The sequence below is a fragment of the Barbus barbus genome, assembly GCF_936440315.1.
Source record: "Barbus barbus genome assembly, chromosome: 2".
NCBI lineage: Eukaryota > Metazoa > Chordata > Actinopteri > Cypriniformes > Cyprinidae > Barbus > Barbus barbus.
The window spans coordinates 24,282,580-24,303,785 of NC_136730.1; the positions used below are offsets into that span (position 1 = coordinate 24,282,580).

General features: G+C 38.0%; 1 protein-coding gene across 3 annotated transcripts in view; it reads left to right on the forward strand.

The window, feature by feature from the left end:
- Positions 1-21,057, forward strand: part of esyt2b (extended synaptotagmin-like protein 2b) — a 33,570-nt gene extending 12,513 nt beyond the window's left edge. The window contains exons 7-24 of one of the 3 annotated variants that reach the window (XM_079440985.1): positions 3,166-3,221; positions 11,175-11,295; positions 11,411-11,587; positions 11,709-11,791; positions 11,884-11,932; positions 12,465-12,554; positions 12,967-13,047; positions 13,665-13,766; positions 14,381-14,437; positions 14,989-15,063; positions 15,145-15,231; positions 15,553-15,702; positions 15,820-16,184; positions 17,594-17,692; positions 17,995-18,126; positions 19,160-19,265; positions 19,373-19,422; positions 19,500-21,057. In XM_079440985.1, coding sequence (XP_079297111.1) covers positions 3,166-3,221; positions 11,175-11,295; positions 11,411-11,587; positions 11,709-11,791; positions 11,884-11,932; positions 12,465-12,554; positions 12,967-13,047; positions 13,665-13,766; positions 14,381-14,437; positions 14,989-15,063; positions 15,145-15,231; positions 15,553-15,702; positions 15,820-16,184; positions 17,594-17,692; positions 17,995-18,126; positions 19,160-19,265; positions 19,373-19,422; positions 19,500-19,545 — 1,926 coding nt within the window. In that variant the 3' untranslated portion in view covers positions 19,546-21,057. The remainder of the gene's footprint in view (positions 1-3,165; positions 3,222-11,174; positions 11,296-11,410; positions 11,588-11,708; positions 11,792-11,883; positions 11,933-12,464; positions 12,555-12,966; positions 13,048-13,664; positions 13,767-14,380; positions 14,438-14,988; positions 15,064-15,144; positions 15,232-15,552; positions 15,703-15,819; positions 16,185-17,593; positions 17,693-17,994; positions 18,127-19,159; positions 19,266-19,372; positions 19,423-19,499) is intronic. The other 2 variants (XM_079440986.1, XM_079440987.1) reach the window with 2 other exon arrangements.
- Positions 21,058-21,206: the final 149 nt, after the last annotated feature.

Genomic DNA, 21,206 nt, shown 5'->3' on the forward strand with positions numbered 1-21,206 from the left:
AGAGGTAAAAGACGAGCAGGGTGTCACACTTCACCAAGGAGTACTTCAAATCACAGTCTTTAATGGTCCACACACGTAGGAGACACAGGAACACAGGGAAAGACGTTCAAGAACTGACAAACACTAACTGAAAGGACTGGGGCTTATAAACACAGGGTAATTGGGGAAGACGACGAGACACACCTGGAGCAAATAAACAATCAGACTGGGGACAAACTGGGTCACAGTGAACACGAGGAACAAAAACAGTCCAGGATCCTGACATATCGCCCCCCCTCCCGGAAGGTGCGTCCTCGCACCGTTGAAACATCCAAAGGGGAGGGGCGGGTGGGAACTAGGGAGGTGGCTCAGGAGGAGGACGGACACCTTGGAGGGGGCCGGCAGACAGAGACCAGGGAGGCGAGGGAGGAGCCAGGGAAGAGACAGGAGGGACCCGGAGCAGGAGGCGCTCAGCTGGTCCCAGGCCACAGCCGTGAAGATGGCCCACGGTGGAGCTGACCGAGGGAGGAGCCATGGAGGAGCGATGGCCACCGACTCCAGGGGGCCGACCAATGGCGGTGGAGCAGGTGGTGGAGGAGCCCAAGGCCACAGAAGCTGGAGGCGGAGGTGAGGGATACTCCAGCCCCGGCGACGCTGGAGGTTGGCAGACCCACGGGGCTTGCACCGTACAGGTAGGGGGCTGAGGGTGAGCGGGGGAGGGCTGCCAGACGACAGCGGTGGAGGAGGCAGGAGAGGGTGGGCATTTTCGAGGCGCGGTTCTGGAGGAGCGGGCACTTGAAGGCGCTCTGGAGACGCAGGAGAGCTGGACGGAACCAGCGGAGACGCAGGAGAGCTGGACGGGACCAGCGGAGACACTGGAGGGCACTTGCGAGGAGCAGGCACTGGAGGATCGGATGCCTCCTCTGTCCAGCAGTCCCAGATTTATCTTCAGCTCACCCTCAGCCGCGGTGCAGGGGGCGGAGCTCCACTCCACGCTCACACCGTCCACGGCTTGCTCCCTCGTGATGGGCACTGACGCCGGCTCTCGCACCTGGTCTGACGGGTTGGGCTCAACTTCCGGGGCGATCATCCGCTCAGTCACTCGGCTTCGCGCTGGCTCGCAGATCGCGGTGGGAAATGGCTCTCCGTCATCGGTGGGCTCAGGCTGGTGCTCCGCACCGTGGGGAGATGGTGGGCTGGGCTTGGAGTGGATCTAGCGAGATCATCCTCAGGGGAGATTTTGAGGGGCGATCGGTTTCTCGCCAGAGTCCACTCCACGAAGGCGGCGAAATCCTCTCGAGGACCATCTTCGGACGACAGCGCTCTGCGCTCAGCGCGTCGTCCTGGTAGCTGGTGGTGTTAGCTAACATCAGGAACAGTCGTGTATGGTCCTCGAGAGATCGGTCCCCCTGCTCCAGCAGGAGGAGGAAGAATTCAGGCCGGACAAAGGGATCCATGGGGCACAACGGAAATAAAAACACTGAGGGAAAAAACGGAAAACAAAACGAAGGGTAGACGCAGGGGCAACTGTTTTTGGTCGGTTCTTCTGTCACACTTCACCAAGGAGCAAGGGACGAGGGAGCGAGGAGTACTTCAAATCACGATCTTTAATAGTCCACACGTATAGGAGCCACAGGAACACAGGGAAAGACGTTCAAGAACCGACAAACACTAACTGAAAGGACTGGGGCTTATAAACACAGGGTAATTGGGGAAGACGACGAGACACACCTGGAGCAAATAAACACAATCAGACTGGGGAGAAACTGGGTCACAGTGAACACATGAGGAGCAAAACCACAACAAAACAGTCCAGGATCCTGACACAGGGAGGGTCCAAATATTTTTTTTATTCCAGAATATTATATCTTTTGTTGTTCTAATTGTGTGGGAATTTGAATGGAAGTACAAGTAAGCATGTAAGTATGTTTCTGAGCATTGTTTAATATTAAAGTGATAGTACAAACTATTTATTTTCATGTTGTTCCAAACCTGAATTTTGTTTTGTGTGTGTGTTTTCTTTCTGTGGCACATGATAGAAGATATATTGAAGAATGTTGGTTGCGATCCAAACAGCATTGGATCCTGATGACTTCCATTGTATGGACATATTCTGAGACATTTCTCAGAATATCTTTTTTATGTTCCACGGAAGAAAGTTATACAGGTTTGGAACAACAAGAAGGTGCTGATAGAATTGTCATTGAACCACCCCTTTAATGTGCTCATAAAACCACAAAGATCATCCTTGACCAACCATATCTTTTTTCACACACTCCATGAATTCAACTTTAGTGAAGGATATTTGATCATTTTCAAGACGCATTTAATCGAGGGAGGGTATCCTCAATCATTGCAGCAGATCCAACAGCAATAAAACATAAGAACTTTGGGGAGTACAACTGATATGCAGTATAATTGGAAAAAAGTTATAAAGGAAGAGAAAGTTATTAAAGAGGGTTGTCTTTTGTAAAGCTGCAGGATTGAGATTCTATTTAAAGGTTCTCTAAATAGCATAAAATGATCTTAACAGTTCTACCACGTGCATATAGTGGCAGACAGTCAGCGTCAGTGACCCAGATTCTAGTCTGTCAGTACCAGATTAGTAACAGGGCTAATTTCACAGCAGGTTATCACAGCTCTGCCTGATTCTAGATCACATTCTGCTGTTGTTTCTGAATGAAGTCTTTGAGTTTTCCTACACCAGCCTCATTGAGTTTGAGTCCTGTGTGAGGTGTCCAGTGTCCTGACGTCTGACTGTAGTTTGTGATGCACTGCAGAGGTGGCCTCTCTTCATTTGTTTCCTCTGCAGTGTGGGCGACACTGAAATTCACAGCGGAAAAGAGGCTAAGAGAACATTTTTATATTACATCTATCCCCATTATAATGGATGGTTTCTATTTCAGTACTTTCTTTCCATCCTTCCCTCTTTCTTGTTTATGTTCTGGCACACAGTACACAAACAGTACATAGTATTGTTATTTATGTGCTGGCTTTAGTGAGACTTAACATCCATGTTGATATTAAATTACAGCCTCAGGCATGTCTAGACATTTTATTGTTGTTTGTCTTTTTGTATTATCTGGTTTGTGCTCGTTTCTCTCCTCTGAACAGATATACCTGTATTTTCTCTGTTAGCAGTGTGTTTTAGTTATCTATATGCTTGATTCTCTCTTTTTCATTCAGCTATTGGACATAAACTGGACAGGCCTCACAAATATATTGGACATTCCAGGGCTTAAGTAAGTGATTTTTTTTCTTCCTACAATGGATTAAATATTTACTTACTTAGACAACGGTCTTTGTTTCTTGGAATAACTCTCTCTAATGTATGTTGAATTTAATTAACTATAAGCTTTTACGCATATTGTAATTGGACTGTCTCACTACTGAGTAGTGATGAATTGACCTTTTTTGCCACTTTACCTAAACAGTTTATCAGTCTAACACACTTGACTAAATTTATGTTTCACACATAGGTTTATATATATTAACCTTATAAACATAAGGTTTATTCTTAAATGCTTGAAATTAGTTTTGTAGACATTTAAATTGTGGCTTTATATGAATGTCTTTATAAACCTTAATAAAGAGTAAGTGGCTATGCAACAAATATTTAAATAACTTTATCTTTTATAAATGTTTCAGTGGTGTGGTGCACTTGATAAAAGATAACTGGTTGATTAGTTTAAAACCTTACTTTTTTAATCAGGTTAATGCTACTGACAATAGTTTGTTTTCGTAAAGAGAACAACTACCCTTGGCGTTTTATTAAAAAATAAATGAATAAAATAAATATTGAGCACTGTTTCTTCCCTTGGCTATGTGATCAAACTTAGTAGTAATATAACTGGTGATTTGTTTTTTTATAAAAAATAAAATTCAGTATCAAACTTGCTAGTGGCTGGCTATGAGAGAGTGTCCACTGTATATGTATGGATGAGCATGTATCATAAATAGTGTAATTTAATTTTGATCATGTTTAAACCTGCTCTTTTTACTTCAAATATGGCACATATATGTATGTGCAATACATTTGCATTTAAATTAGAGTAATTACATTTATGCATTATGCATGTAGATTCAAGGAACACATTTTTTCAGTGTTACCTAGGAATTATTTAGACGCATTAACTAAAACAATGTTTTTAAATAGTCTCAATAGCCCCTCAGTGCTCTCTGTAATGGCAGATTAGAAAGACCCTTAATGTGTTGATGTAACATACTGTCTGCAGTAAAATTGGAGCAGATTTACGAGTGTCGCACCTTTGGTTGTGCTGATCATGCACACAGCCACACACATACACACACACACACACACACAGGCGGATGAGTGATTATACCCCTCTAGCAGTTTTTTAACACAGGCTACTGTGTATAGGGGTAGTCCACAGGAATTTCTAAGTTAGTATAGTGAAGAGCTCCTTCAAAGTTTAAATATGTATGTAGGCCTATTTACAATTTTGTGTATATTTTGTTTTGTGTATCCTGTTTCTGAAAAAACAAATAATTAGACTGGTTGATGCTGTTTGGGAGCTATATGTTTTGATAATCCTTATTGCAAACACACTAAACAAACAAAAGTGCCATTAGGCTGTGGCCATTAGCACTGCAGCATTGAGAGTGCTTGTCTTAGGCTATTAAAGTTTATTGGTGCTGCTTTGGATCTTCACTGCACAAACTGCTCTCATGTCAGCCATGCTCCTTGCATCTCCTTGCTCCAGCCAATGCAAGATTGAAGAATAGTACACTGATCTTAGTTCTGTCACTCCAGGCAACCATAATACCCTAATGCAGTGTAATTCTGTGCTGTGTGTCTGTGGTATCCCACTGCTGGACCGGTGAGTGATTATTGTAACCTCAGAGCTCTATGCTTGCATTATGAAGATGTTTGGGGAACTGCATCTGCTCAGCAAGCAAATCAATAAGAGAGTTATGATCATCATTCTTGCTTTCATTTTTTTATGGTGTTCATAATTTCTGTTTGGTGTATTGTTACCCACTGAATGTTGGTGCTGTTTTATTACAGCGCAAGTAATTTACAATGAAGTTGCCTTTCATCACAGATTTGGGAGATTGAATGTCAAGTGTTGCTGACAAGAGAGATGAGAAAGCAATGTAGAAAAAACATATTGGAGGCGAATGTAACAGAAAGAATGGGTGTAATGGAAAGGGACGGAAACAAAATATAGAGACAGGATGTGATAAGCAAGTTGAGGTTTATATAAAAATTAATAAATATATCAGGCTAAAGAGTTTGAATTTATTTAATAAAATTTCCATTGGGGGGTTGGTGAAGATTAAGTCTTTTATCTTCATGAAATCAATACATTTGCCTTGTGCATCCCTCATCCAAAGCTCTTAAAGATTGTTCAGATTACCTAATGGCCATAAGGGTTTAAGAACACCTTTAGAATTGCTTTTATGCACTAAAGAAGTTACTTAACTTAATGTCGGATGTTGATATATTAGGTGTTGAACAAGCTTTGAGCTGTCATGGATTCATAGTTTGCGACTCGTATCTGCATCAGTCCGCTTCAGCATTCTTTCTGTTGTTGAGTGTCATGTTTCATTATCGTGTAGATGAGCTGGCTTCCAGGGAACCGATCAATTGGATTCACTTCGAAGCTTATTTTTGTGTGTTGTATAATAAGTATGCCAACAATGCACAAAATTGTTAATGATTCTTTTACCTTGTAGAAGTGTCCTTGGTTGTTTATAAGTTTAAATGTCCATCTGTTTAAACTTGCCTACTGCAGTGTAAAATCATTTAAAATGCAAAGAAAGCAAATGTTTTGGAAAGGAAAGTAGTAAATTCGCCAACTAAATTAGCCTTAATAGTAGCACAATTGTCATTGCATAAAAGATAACAATCAAGTGTATTGCCACTTTTGGCACCCATGATGAATTTATTCATGTTGAATAATAAACAAAAAAAAACACTTGGCACTTGCTTAATAGTGGTAGTGTTATACATAATATACGCAGTGTTGGGTAAGCTACTTGGAAAATGAAGTGAGCTAAGCTAACAGTTACTCCTCATTAAATGAAGCTTCACTACACTAAAGCTACAGCCCTGGGAAATGTAGCAAGCTAAGCTACAGCAACATGGCAAAAGTAGTTTACTACATCCAAAAAAAATAAAAAATAAATTTTTTTTTTTATTTTGAACCAACCTCATACCAAGTCAATGCTCTCTCGGTGATCAATAAAACTGTCAGTCAAGCAGATAGATAGGCATAATAGTTCAGTTTAATTGTTTATTCAACAACTATTCCAAACCAATTTGGCAACAAAAATCAGTATAATTTACAGGGCCATTTACATTATATTGTAACACACAATGCAAAATAAATGTTTGCTGTCAGCTGGAAACCTCCTAGTGGTAGTTGGTATTGTGGCTTTATTGTATACAGATACATTTATATAAATGGTAACACTTCACAATAAGGTTCATTAGTTAACATTAGTTAACGTGTAATTAACGTTGTAACGAATCTGGTCTGTGGACTTCCGTTTACTCACCACCAGAGGTCACTCCTCCATCATATTGAATTTTGCACCACACTACTGTTGCACTTCACCCACGAACTACAATTCCCATCATCCATTGCACTGACAACACACAGCTAATTGCACTGATTACACACGCTTTATAAACCTTGAACTTCCTCTCTGTCTTTGCCGAGTATTGTTCTTCGTATAGCACTCCCCAAGTGTTAGTTGCCTTACCGAGCCATTCAGTGTTCTCTAAGTCTAAGTTTAGTTTATTTTGTTTATAGTCTCGTTTCCTGTTTCCCGCCCTTGTATGGTGGATTTACCCTTGTCTCACCGTTTCGGACTCTGTGTTTACCTTGTTTGGATTATTGCTCAGGTTATCGGACTACCCCTCTTCTCAAGCCCTTTGGATATTGTTCACCGATCGAGGACCCACGCATGCCTTAGGAATGCTCTTGTGTCTTGCCCGTGCCATACCCGTTTGCTGGTGTTTTGACCCTGTCTGTTATTTGACTATGTTTATTAATAAAAGCTTGCAAATGGATCCGCACGTCTCGTTCACCCCATTACAAACGCGAACTAAGAATGAACAATACTTCTGCAGCATTTATTAATGTTAACTTCAACATTTACTAATGCATTACAGTTTTTCCATGTCGCTTTGGTGCATTTCTTAGATCAGAAATGAAATGAATCTAGTCAGTTGTGCACATTATAAAAGCAGTTTCTCATTCTTTTGATCAAGTTGCAATTGTTTTGGTACATTCATGCAAATGATTATGTACATTTGTCTGCGTTTCCCTACATTATCAGTTGCTAATGTCATGTTGCTCAGTATGTATTATTTAGTTCTCTGTACAATAGTCTTACCCATCAAAACATTTAGTCATTAGTTCATCGTATACATCATTAAATGCAAAATGGTTGATCTAGTTGTCATAAACTGTCAATCTACACATTTCTATTAGTCTTTTTGTAAATTTGCCATGAATTGTGGAGGTGAATCTTGACTTTCACTAATGAAGAGAATGTAGATCAACCAATGATAAATCAGTTCTCTGAAATTCCTCTGACATTGCTGCATGTAATAGCAAAGCTCTGCCTGTGTTTGCCTTTCTAATTGTGTATTTTCACCTTTGTGCCCATATTTCTTTTTTTTTTCTATATTACAGTGATGATGTAATGGTATTTTTAATTTTTTTTGGTCAGACCACTAGTAAAAGTGTAACTGTGAATCCTATCCAGTCTCTTTCAGTCAATATCCCACATACAGTAATGTGTAAATTTGTACTTTTACAGTTTTTCTCAGTTGCTTTGGTACATTTCTCAAATCATCCTTATATCATCCTATTACAGTTTCAGATGTAAATAAAGCCCTCAAGCAATTGGACACGACAAAATCTGCAGGCCCTGATAAACTGGATCCCTACTTTTTAAAGTTAGCAGCAAATTTTATTGCCGTGCCTTTAACTAATATTTTTAATCTGTGCTTGAACACAAATGTCACTCCTTCCATTTGGAAATCAGCCTTTGTGGTTCCCCTGTTAAAAGGTGGTGACCCTTCTATCTTAAATAATTACAGACCGATCTCTAAATTATCTGTTCTGGTCAAGGTTTTAGAGTCCCTTGTTTTTTAACAATAAAAATGTTTTATCTGACTTCCAATCTGATTTTAGAAAAAGGCATAGTACAATATCGGCAGCTCTTAAGGTTTTAAATGACTTTATTGAATCTATAGATAACAAGCAGCATTGTGCAGCCCTTTTTATTGACCTCTCTAAGGCATTTGATACAGTGGACCATACAGTGCTTAAGCACAGACTGTGTAAGGCTGGACTTTCCGAACAAACTGGCAGCTGGTTTGATAATTCTTACAGACAGAACTCAGTATGTGCAGGCGGATGGCAACACCTCTCGCTGTCTCAAAATAACAAAAGGTGTGCCCCAGGGGTCAGTCTTGGTGCCTTTGCTCTTTATTCTTTATATAAATAACATTGATAGTAACGTGTCTAAAGGAAAATGTAATTTTTAAGCAGATGAAACTGTACTGTATTGTTCAGCACCCACCGCAGACCAGGCCCTCTCCCAATTACAACTTGATTTTAACACGCTTCAAACGAATCTTTATGATTTAAAACTTGTTCTAAATGCTGAAAAAACAAGTCATGCTTTTTTCAAATTTGAAATCCAAATCAAATCTGCCTTCAATCCTCACTCTACAGGGTACGAGGATTGAATGTGTTTCGAAATGCAGATATCTTGGTATTTTAATAGATGAATCTCTTTCTTTTACCTCTCATATTCAGCAGCTAGCAAAAAGATTAAAACTTAAACTAGGGTTTTATTTCAGAATCAAATCCTGCCTTTCATTCGAATCTAGAAAGAGGCTGGTTGCTGCCACTTTTATGTCTATACTTGACTATGGTGATATTTTATACATGCATGCTTCGTCTCAAAGTTTATATGCATTGGACACTGTATACCATGGAGTTCTGAGCTTCATCACTGGTTTTAAAGTCCTCACTCACCATTGTGAACTGTATGAATGTGTTGGATGGCCTTCTCTATCAATGTGGAGACTTCAACACTGGTATATCTTCATATACAAGGCTATTTTAGGTCTACTCCCATCTTAACCTTCTGACCTACATCAGTGTAAATAATATAGAGACTTACAATCTTTGTTCTCACACTCTTAGAAGAAAAGGTTCTATCAGGCGCTACATATTTGGAACCCCTAAAAGGTTCTATATACCCCTTTTTAAGGGTTCAATTAATTTCCGATTTGAGCTCGAGCTTCAGATATTCTTTGGGAAATGTAGCTTTTGTTGACGCTACCGCACTACTTGATCAAAAAACGATATTCGCTACTGAAAAGCTATTTGATTCAGAAAGCAGCGACGCTACCACCACGCTTCTGAGAAATGTAGTTAAATTAGTAGCTTCACTACTGGTAGCGACGCTACTGCCCATCACTGAATAGACATAATAAATAAATAAACCATAATATCCTGGCCAGAGGAGAACTGGCCCCCCGACTGAGCCTGGTTTCTCCCAAGGTTTTTTTCTCCATTCTGTCACAGAGGGAGTTCTGGTTCCTTGCCTCTGTTGCCTCTGGCTTGCTCAGTTGGGGACACTTGATTTTTTAGCGATTATCATCAATTTGATTTCACAGATACTATTTAAACTAAACTGAGCTAGACAATGACATCACTGAATTCAATAATGAAATGCCTTTAACTGATAACTGAGTGTTTAATCTTATTATACATTACTGACACTCTATCCTCCAATTTGATACTGTTAAGTGCTTTGACACAATCTGTATTGTTAAAAGCGCTATATAAATAAAGGTAACTTGACTTGATTTACATGTCTTTGTTCAGTTGTTTTCTGATTTCTTTGTGTTTTTGATAGAACTAGAAGTGCGTGTTGAATGAAAATGAAAGGTAGACAACAGACTTACTCAAAATAAGTAACTGTCTTTGTGATTAATGTGAATTTTATAAGAGCAAAGCACTGTAATCTATAATAATATAATACAGAACATTTATACAGTACAAAAAAGTTATTTGTCTAAATTTGACTTTAGATGGATAACCATAAATAAATGAATAAATACGTTTCCAGTCCGTGTATTTACGTATAAATAAATGCAAATGAATGTGGTGTGTGCTGTTTGTATGCAGTGAGAGATCAGCATGCATAAGACTTAAATTATACCTTTATATATACCAGTGAAGTTCTCTTATCTACAAACATGCATTTGTATATTGCTATGGCTAACGTAATTTAACTCTCTGTATAGTACATTCAGGCCTACTTACCTGTGTTTGTGTGTTAAGATGGCTTGAGGGAACCCAGGTGGCACTGACAGAACTACAGGCTGTTCAACAAAGACAGTCAGCTGCCCAGAGACAGGAGTATTGGTTCAAATGAGAGAGGGGGAGCTGAGGAATGTCAGCACAAACCTCAAAATGGCACTATGGCTTCTGTGTGTTTCCTCTCCATTGCCTCTCCCCTGCTTGTGCTTGTATTTTAACAAGGTCATGGTGCATTTGTGCTGGGACAGACAGGCTGTAGGCCAATTAGGTGCATATACTGTCACACCAAATGCTGCTGTAGGAGTCGGCTGAAATGTAGAAAATGTATTCATGCTAATGTTACAAAAACATACTTAAATAAACAGTGTCAGATGATCTTTGGCTTTTGTCACATTGTTCGTTTAGTCAGCAAGGTGGCGTTTGAATGTGGTTGTTGTGGTTAGTAATACATCCGGGAGGTACAGGATTGTTTTTTTTTTGTTTTTTTTATAAAATCATCTATGGATATCAGTTAGACTTTGTTTTAAGGCAACTTCTAAGACAACACCAGCTAGTAGTAACACAAACTCATTTGGACACCATTTAAACGGGTTTAGTTGCTTGCTTCTCTGTGGAACATTTTGAGTAGGTTTGAAGTTTTTCCAAAGTATTTGAGTCTTGTTTTCATTCCAGTCAATCATAACGGATTGTAATCATAATCATGCCTTCAACTCTCTGATGTATGAGTTATTAAACCACAGTTTTGATCTACTTTTTCTCACAAAAAATATGTATTCTGAGAAAGTTACACTTCTGTCCATTGTATTGAAGATGATGATTAATATCTAGAAGTACAAAATTTCATTTAACTCATTATTTGTTTTTCCTTGGCAGTGGCTTTTCAGACTACATGATCCAGGATATTATCAGCACTTACATGGTGTTGCCTAACAGGATCACTGTACCACTGATAGGTGAGGTTGAACTGGCACAGCTCCGTTTTCCTATGCCAAAGGTGAATACACACACACACACACACACACACTCACGCATCTCATCAAACTCTACAAATGTTTAATATTCATTAATCTTGCGTTGTCTTTTGCTATATTCTTTCTCACACTCATTAGGGAGTTCTAAGGATTCATTTTCTTGAAGCTCAGAATCTGGAAGTTAAGGATACATATCTGGGCGGGCTGATCAAAGGGAAGTCTGACCCCTATGGCATGCTGCTGGTCAGCAATCAGCTCTTTAGAAGCAAGACCATCAAAGAATGTCTGCACCCCAAATGGAATGAGGTGTATGAGGTGAATACATACACACACACACACACACACACACATACGCGTGCGCACACACACACACACACACTCTTTAACTGCGCTCATAAGACTCATGCACATACACTGAAATGTGTTTCATCATCAGGCACTAGTATATGAACATTCGGGACAACATCTGGAAATTGAGCTCTTTGATGAAGATCCAGATAAAGATGACTTCTTGGGCAGGTGCCACATTCATTTATATAGCTGAAACTTACAATGTTATCTGTTAGAGAACTTTATAAAGATGTTTAATGTTTCTTTTATTTTTGTTCCAGTCTAATGATTGACTTGAGTGAGCTTCGTAAAGAACAGAAGGTTGATGAGGTAATGCAGTCACACTCTTGTTCTTGTTGAGATTAATTTACAGCTCACAAGAAATGTCACCACCAGTTCTCTTTCAGCACCTTCTCATAAACTGACTTTGAATTTCCAAATTTGTTGGCTGTATTGTAAGTAGGTTTCAAGTTTTTTCAAACTATTTTGTTTTCATTCCATTCATTCACGACACTGCCTCCACTTTTAACACTCTGATGCATGAATTATTAACCACAGAAAAAAATCCTATGTTGTTGTTTTTTTTACTTCAAAACAGGAATATGATCATCTTTTTTCCACAATTAATACGTAAAAGTACATTCTTGTTAAACTTAATTTTATATTATTAATACTGACTTTAAGCTTCCATAGATGTAGACATTTTCCTGTACTGATAATGAAATGAGTTTTTTTCCAAAGAAAGACCAGTTGTGTAATTTCTTTTGAACTTGTAGTTTCTCATCATTGGTTTGGAATGAATTGAATGTCATTTAAGCCCATATCTGCCATTCCAGTGCACTAATCACATTTTTTTCTGCAGTGGTTTGACTTGGAGGAAGTTACTACAGGCAAACTTCATCTGAGATTAGAGTGGCTGTCATTGTACCCGAGTGCTGAGAAACTAGATCAAGTATGTGCGCGCACACACACACACATACACCCCACACACACACACACACACACACACACACACACTGGTATTCCTATCATTATGGGGACATTCCATATGGGGACATTTTTATAGTTTTAATGGTTTTTATACTGTACAAACTATATTTTCTATCTGCTTACCCTAAACCTACCCCTCACACAAAACTTTCTGCATTTTCAGATTTTCAAAAAACTTCTGTATGATGTATAAGCTTGTTTATTCATGGGAACCAAAAAATGTCCAAATTTACTGGTATTATTATGGTCCCCATAATGTAGGGATTACCAGGTATACACATACACACTCACTGAATGACACTGACATGATTAGACATACACTAGCTAAACATTTCATTTTTGTCATCATCATTTGCTCTTTTCTGTCTTATCAGGTATTAAGGAGCGTAAGGGCTAATGACAATCTTTCCTCAGCGCTGCTAGTTGTTTACCTGGACTCTGCCAGTAATTTGCCGGTAAGAACAAGAGTGATGAGTGTACTTGGGTTCTGTCTGAGGATCTGCCATAGGACAATATTTTCTGATGACCTGCGGCAGATACATGTTTTACATTTTTGTTTACTTTCAGTTTCATTGTTTTTATGTTCTACTTTTATGAAATGCTTGACAATGTTATGTTCTGTAATAGTCTACTTTGATATGAATACAAATGTGAACAAGCTGCAGTTCTACACACCCTAATGATTTACATGCACTGATGTTGTTCCCCAGGCTGTATCTTGCAAGGTGCAATTATCGTCTTGCTTCCCCCTAAAGATATTATTCACCCAAATATATGAAACATCCGTCATCATTTACTTACCCTCATGTCGTTCCAAAGCTTGCTTTCTTCTGCAGAACACAAAATAAGATATTTTGTAGTCGAACTATTTTTGTGCGTACAATGAAAGTCAGTGAAGTCCAAAATAATATTGTAATTTGTGGGCTGAACATCAGTTTAAGGAAAGTTTGGTATTTAATTGGCACCTTTTAATTATGCGGCCATAGAATAATATATTATTAGTTTGCGATGACTGATGTACAGTGCCGACTTTATTAATGCTTTACATTGTGCCTTCCTCCTCTACTGTAAGAGTGTCTTTGAGGGCAGCTTTGGCTGTGGAAACCTAAAGGAGAGGAGGGCCTCTGGTCTAGTCTTTTGTGAGAACCCTGACTCTCTCTATAGAACTTTATTTGTGAGTTTGCCAGTAATCTGCATCCTGGTTCTCCTGATCTAGCTGTAGCTGTTTATCTAACATTGTGTGGAGACATTGCTTCCATTCAAGCTGTTCTTTAGTAACAAACAAACAACACAGAGTACATTGATCTGATGCATGCGAACTTCCACTTTTACCTGTTGGGCATGTGTAGCTTGTAATTGTCATCCAATAAACTATGAACATCACATTTCATAGATCTTTGTGTCATTCAATACTACCATAATTGCTCAGTAACTGAGTATTTATGTATATTTTTGTTACATGTATTTTGTGTTTAATCAGACTGTCAGAAGCCAAGGTTTAAATATATAGCTTTCGTTCACCCATTTATTTTTAACATCACATTGTCACAATGATGATCTAAATACAGCTTAGTCATTCTTAGACCTATGTTTGACGACTTCGTAATAATGTTAGACTGATTCGATATGTATGTATTTGCGTACATATGTATTTGTGATTTTTTAAAAAAAAAATTTTTTTATTAGAAATCTGTAAGGCAGGACCAATCGAACTATCTTTCTTGCTTGTCCTCTTGCTGTATATTAACTTTCCTATTCTCAATTTCTCTCAATACTTCCTGTGGAAAGACCAATCCTCTTGACTTTAACCCTGATGGCCCCAAACCCCCTTATAAAGGCCTGAAGGTACATTGAGAATGCATGCCGTTCATACAGTGACGTGCATAACAAGCATTGCATTGCATCTGGACCCTAAGCATAATTTCACGTCTTTTATTATTTGTTTCATTCTTTCGTGATTTCTTAATTGCTTCTCTTATGTATTCTTCCCTCATGAACCACTGCACGTTTAAAGATTTAGCAGCTGTATAGAAGTACTAATATACTTATTATTATTTTTTTTTTAAATAAATATACTACTGTATAAGTTATTTTACTTTGAGTCATGTCTTTATTGAATTGAGAAAATAAAACGAGGCTTTTTGTCGTTAGATTGCTGGTATTTACATTTTCATAGATGAGTTTGAAATAACCTTGTTACAACAAAGCACTAGTAAGGAACATAACTTTTAAAAGGCTAAATGAGCTATGATGTGATTGATTAACCAAGCTAGTATAATCAGCTCATGTTACCAGAGAGCTGAAGTAAATTTGGTTGATTGTTAAATTTAAACTGTCATATTTGGTATGTCATATACTGTACAATTGAATGTTTTCTTCCTATTTTTGTTCAACAGTCTGGGAAAAAACTGAACATAGATCCAAATCCTTTTGTCAAACTGACTGTAGGACAAAAGATGTACACAAGCAAGGTAACATTCATTAATCAGCTTTAACATGTTCAAGACTAGAAATACAGATATATCCTGTCCTGTTTTGCTCCTGATTTTCAGGTGAGGTATAAAACTAGTGAGCCACTGTGGGAGGAGGCTTTTCACTTCCTTATCAACAACCCCCGCACTCAGGAACTGGAAATTGAGGTATTCTAGAAGGGAACAAAGTTACAAAGATAATATTAATTACGTATGTCTGCTGTAGTTTACACTAGGGGTTCAAAAGTTTTTTGATTCCACATGGACATTTATTACTCCTTTCAAAAACATTAAAAAAATCTTTCAGACCCAAACTATTCAACAAAAGTGTGTATCATCAGTGTCAAATGTATTGCTGTAATGCTATAATATAAAGTTGGTTAGAATGATATACTGTTCATTTTGAGAACTCCTCAAAAGATTGTAGACTTTTGGGTTTTGTATTCGTAAAAAGGCAACTGTCATGCATAGATGTTGTTTGTGTCTCAGGTGAGGGATAGTAAGCACAAGTGCTCTCTGGGTAGTGTGCGGTTGGCAGTTGCTTCTCTCCTGAAGGAGGCGGACATGGCACTGAATCAGCAGTTCCCCCTGCAGAACTCTGGCCCGAACAGCACCCTCAAACTCAAAATGGCTCTCAGGGTTGGTGCATCTGTATGCTATAAAAAGATAATGTCTCATTTTTCTGTGTATATGTATGTGTGCATTCAGCACTTGTCAGTATGTTTTATCCATATAAATATGCTTTTGTGTAAACAGGTTCTCTGTTTAGAGAAGGAGGTCACATCCAGCCAACCGTCTTCTGTCCGGGTCAGACACAGTAGTCAGAATAACTCTTGCATGACCACTCAACCTCAAACAGCCACTAGCACCAGCAACCCCACAGTCATCCAGCCGTTACAAAACCCATCTTGTACCCTCGCACCATACACCCCTCAAGGGAAAAGAGGATCGGATGGCTCCCCGGTGCGGTTAGCAGAGGCAGGCCGCAGCTTCTCCAGTCTGGAGATAAGCAGCTCGCACAAGCATCAGTCTCACAGAGACTCTACACCTAGTCTGGCCTCTGATATTTCGCTGCCCTCTGCCACACTGGAACTGCAGCAGAGGTTACAGCAGCTACAAAAGTGAGTCTGTATCAACTGCTACACTATGTGTGGAAGTCGTTTGGGTTTTGTACTTCTAGATTGAGTGTGTGTATGTGTGAGAAACCCTAAAAGCCAAGACGGCCAAAAGTGAGACACAAGCAGTACCCAGTGCAGTGTGAACGGCCCAGTGAACAACACCGCATGGCTGACTGGATAGCACTGAGCAGATTGGTCTCTGCTGAGCCACTCTGAGACCAATTTGAGCAGTGAAACAGTGGGAAGCGTGACATGACCCATTTGTATTTGTCGCTGATTCCCTGTTACAAACACTATGGTATCCATGTTTTCTCAGATAATTGAAACTAGCCCCAACAATCTAAACCACATTGAGGAAAACTGGAGATAACACAGACACAGTAGGAGGATTTTCACTAAAACAAAAAAGACCACGAATTTACACAAATTAGAATATTTTGGCAGAAATACTGCATATTCCTGCTAAATATTGTAGACTACTGTTCAAAAGTTTGGGGTCATTTTTTTAAAGAAAATAAAACTTCAGTGAGGATGCATTACATTAATCAAAAGTGACAGTAAACATTGTAATGTTAAAAAATAACCATTATTTCCAATAAATGCTGTTCTTTAATCTTTCTATGCATCGAAGAATCCTGATTTATTCATTCAAGGATCATTTACTGAAAACTGGAGTAATGGCTGCTGAAATTTCAGCATTACCATTACAGGAATAAATGTCATTTTGGGGGCAGTTGTGGCCTAATGGATAGAGAGTCGGACTTGTAACCTGAAGGTTGCGGGTTCGAGTCTCAGGTCAGGCAGGAATTGTCGAGTGAATGGAGTGAGAGTGGGAATGGGAGTGCATGTCCAACGCTCTCTCCACCCTCAATACCACCACTGAGGTGCCCTTGAGCAAGGCACCGAACCCCCAACTGCTCCCCGGGCGCCGCAGCATAGGCTACCCACTGCTCCTGGTGTTTGTTCACTGCTGTGTGTGTGTGTGTGTGTGCACTTGGAGGGGTTAAATGCAGAGCACAAATTCCGAGTATGGGTCACCATGCTTGGCCACATGTCACTTCATTTAAATTTTAAGATATATTCGAACAAAAAAGGAATATATTATTGTTTTTACTGTATTTTTATTATTTTTATGTTATTCTGTATTTTTACTGTACTTCTGGAATGATGGGATTGTAAAACGTATGTTTTAAATACCAGAAGATATCCAGGTTGGAGGAGAGAGGTTGAAAACCTCAAATATTTTAAGTCAATTTAATTTGAAATGAAGTGGATGAAGGAAATCATGCACAATACAGGAACATGCATTAAGAAAGTGAATATTGTAAATATATTTTGAATTCATATTACATGTCAAAATCCAAACTCAGTCTCACACACTGTCAGATAAACTTGCTGTTTTTCTGTTACAGCGGCTCTGGTCTGAACCAGTATCCACTCGGTGAAGTTCAGCTCACTATCCGACACAGCTCACAAAGGAATAAACTTATTGTTGTGGTTCATGCCTGCAGGTGAGACTGCCACATTAACCTTCATCTTTCTATGTTTTATGGTACCACTTACAATCATTTTGTTAATTTTCACCTAATTTTTACTTTTACTCTGAACTCATCCAGTATATTAGTGATTGATTTATTTATTTGGAAAATGATCAGGTTAACTCTCCTGAACATCAACAACAGTGTGTGCAAATAATGGGGGACATGTGTTTGCATTTGTAGGTATTAATTTGTATAAATGTGACATAATAAGTCCTTGTGAAAATGCTTCTCTTGCTTTTTTGTGAATATGCGTTTCCTTGTCTTAATCACAGAAACCTCATAGCACTGACTAAAGATGGTTCAGACCCATACATCCGCATGTACCTGTTACCAGACAAGAGACGGAGTGGCCGCAGAAAAACCAGCATACTCAAGAAGACGCTCAATCCTATCTACGACCAGTCGTAAGAAACACACTAAACACACAGACCATTTCAAAATTTGTTCTTTGTAATCACTGGTACAAAAGACCTTGTAAAATAGATGTACACTTTAGCAAACTTTTAAAAAGATTTCTTATATGGAAAGAATGTACTCAAGTGCAAATGGAATGTTATGTTTTCTGACACTTAATTGCAATTAAATGAAAATGTGTTGCAGACCTAAGTACATCTTTATATGTAATGTTAGAATTATTTCTATTGTCTGTGAAATACGGTTGGCAAATTGACAAGCATTTATAGAAAACTAATGTAATTTCTGTTGAAACTTATGAAACGTAATTTGTTGACATATATTTGTAATTATACATTTGTAAACATGAAGTTGCAATTCATTCAATTTAAACTATATTTATTTACATGAGAATTACACACTAAAGTTAAAATAAAAAAGTACTATACATGTGTTTAGTATGTTAGTTAATATAATACATAAATTAAGTGTATTTATTTAATAACACAGCAATAGATTATTATAACATTATTATGAAAAAATCTGCCAGAACAAAATCACTGACCACCAGAGAAAATAAATTCTGTAATAATATATTACAGTGATTTTTTTTTTAGAACTTTTTCTAACTGTTTTAGCATACTAATAAACATTTTACTGATAGTATTCACATCAAACCTAATGTGGTTACAGGCATAGTGACATCTTTAACTCATTTAAATTACATTCAAATGAGAAGAGGACCGACCAGATCCAACTCGTGTCTGCTGTTTATCTTGCTGTATGCATTTGCATGATATTCCCTTCATATTAAATCCACAGCGGAGTTTCTTACTGAACAGAGCTAGATAACTGTTTTACCCTCCAAACCAAGTCAACCAAGACTTTTTAATATACTGTATGATGCAACTGCTGATGTTTCTGAGAAATTTTTGCATAATTGCATAACTCAAGGTTTCTTGATCCCAGTTGTCTGCATATGCAAGTGCAGAGATGCATGTAGCAGAGTAAACCAGTAACAATCTCTTGTGTTGCTTTTGTCAGCTTTGAGTTCAGTGTGTCTATAGTGGAACTGCACAGGAGAACTTTGGATGTCGCTGTCAAGAATGGAGGAGGACTCTTGTCCAAACACAAAGTACTACTGGGCAAGGTAAAAAAAAAAAAAAAAAACAAAAAAAAACATTGATGGATTCCTTCTTTTTCTCATTCAGTTGATTACTGGATTTTTATGGAGGCTTACAGATGTCTTTGTCACAGGCACTGGTGGACTTGGCAAGTGAAGACATTTCTAAAGGATGGACTCAATGGTGTGATTCTCATTTATTTGTAGTCACTCTTGTAAATGTTCTTTTTCTTGATTACAAAAGCTTCCTTTATCTCTCAGGTATCATCTAACTGAGGATGGCTCGAAGAAGATAATTCAGACGTAGTGGTCCATGCTAGAAAGCAGGAACAAGATAACTGGGACATGTCACGGCACGCACAGGATAATGTAGAAACTTTAGTAGCAGAAGAGCAGTGCTGGACTAACTAAACCAGGCTACTTCTACTGGGATTTACACTGGCCTACAAAGTGTCTCTCATTCTCACCAAAGCTAAAATCACCACCTTAAGCATCAATGTCCCGCTTACTTTCACTTTCTCAATCGATAGTCTTTTTTTTTTTTTGTCTTGTTTTTGTTTTATCCCTTTATTCATCTTATTAGTGTTTGGACACACAACTTCACTTTTTATCAGTAATTTTGATAATAGTATGAAACTTTTTGATTTCTTTTTAATACTATATTTTGTAAGCAGTCAAAATCACATCAGAAAAAATGTTATGTTGCTGGTAAGTCAGACATGTTATTGTAGCATTGCTGTTTGTTTGAGGCATTATATTACACAAAACATGTGGCCAAAGCCAAGGTTTCAAGTGCAAAAGAAAGGCTACACATATACTTGTATGTATGTATATATGTATGTATGAACATTTCTTTTTCCTTAGAGTTTATGCTGCTTTTTCTATCGCATACAGTTATGGAAAATCATAAATGATCCACTGATAATTTATTTTTAAAGTATTTTAATGTATTCTGTTGCACAACACAAAATGAAAAGCCTGTACAGAAATGTTTGATACCCATTTTGCCTGCAAGAATTTCATGTAGCAAAAAAAAAAGAAAAATGTGTTTTTAGTATGTAACATTTGTAAGATGATAATAGCTTGGCTACAAAGTGTTTTGGATTGTTTAAAGACTGTGAAATGGCTGTTAATATGATTTCCAGCCTTATTCTTCTCTATGCATTATGCATGACGATATCATTAAAATATAAAGTTCAACTTGAATCACACTGAACTTGTAACTTGAACCCATTTTAGAGTTAAAGGGGCTGAATGCATTTTATTACCTTAATTGTTTAAACAGTTATATTAATTTTGTCTCTACTCATACTTTTGTTTTGGAGGTCAGGTCATTCCTGGCATTCAGTACCTTTTTCACATAACACTCAAAAAAATGAAACACATTTTTTAAAAATGTATTCTTGTTTAATCATGATAGGGAGTTGTAAAACGTGGAAAAAATAATTTTGGTATATAAATATATGCTATAGAACCTTCACTGTTTAAATTCAAGCAATTATAAGCCAAATTAAATGAGAAGAGGCTCCAAAAATGTCCACCCTGTTAGGCTCAAATGAACAACAATTTTAAATATTTATGAATGTGTAAAATTCAACATTTAAAATAAAAAAAAAATTGAATACACCACTTCAACTTAAACATCAACTGCTGTCATTATCACTATGTGCATTAAATGTGTCCAGCCTGCTGGGTTTCTGAGTGTTGTATTCATCAAAATGGCAGACACAGGCCTGGGGACATAGGAAAAATTGTGATATTTGGTGGTTTAAAATGCTGTAAAATCCTTAGAATTATATTAAAAAAATGCTTAAAGTTCACAAAGTGTTTTTTTATGTCAAAGCTTTATGACAGCTTTAAAATTGATGTCGTTGAAAATTCTAAGGCAATAATATCATTGTTGTGAAGGACCAGACTGGGTTGGATCCATTTGCAGCTTTATTTAGAAAGGTCAAACAGACAGGGTCA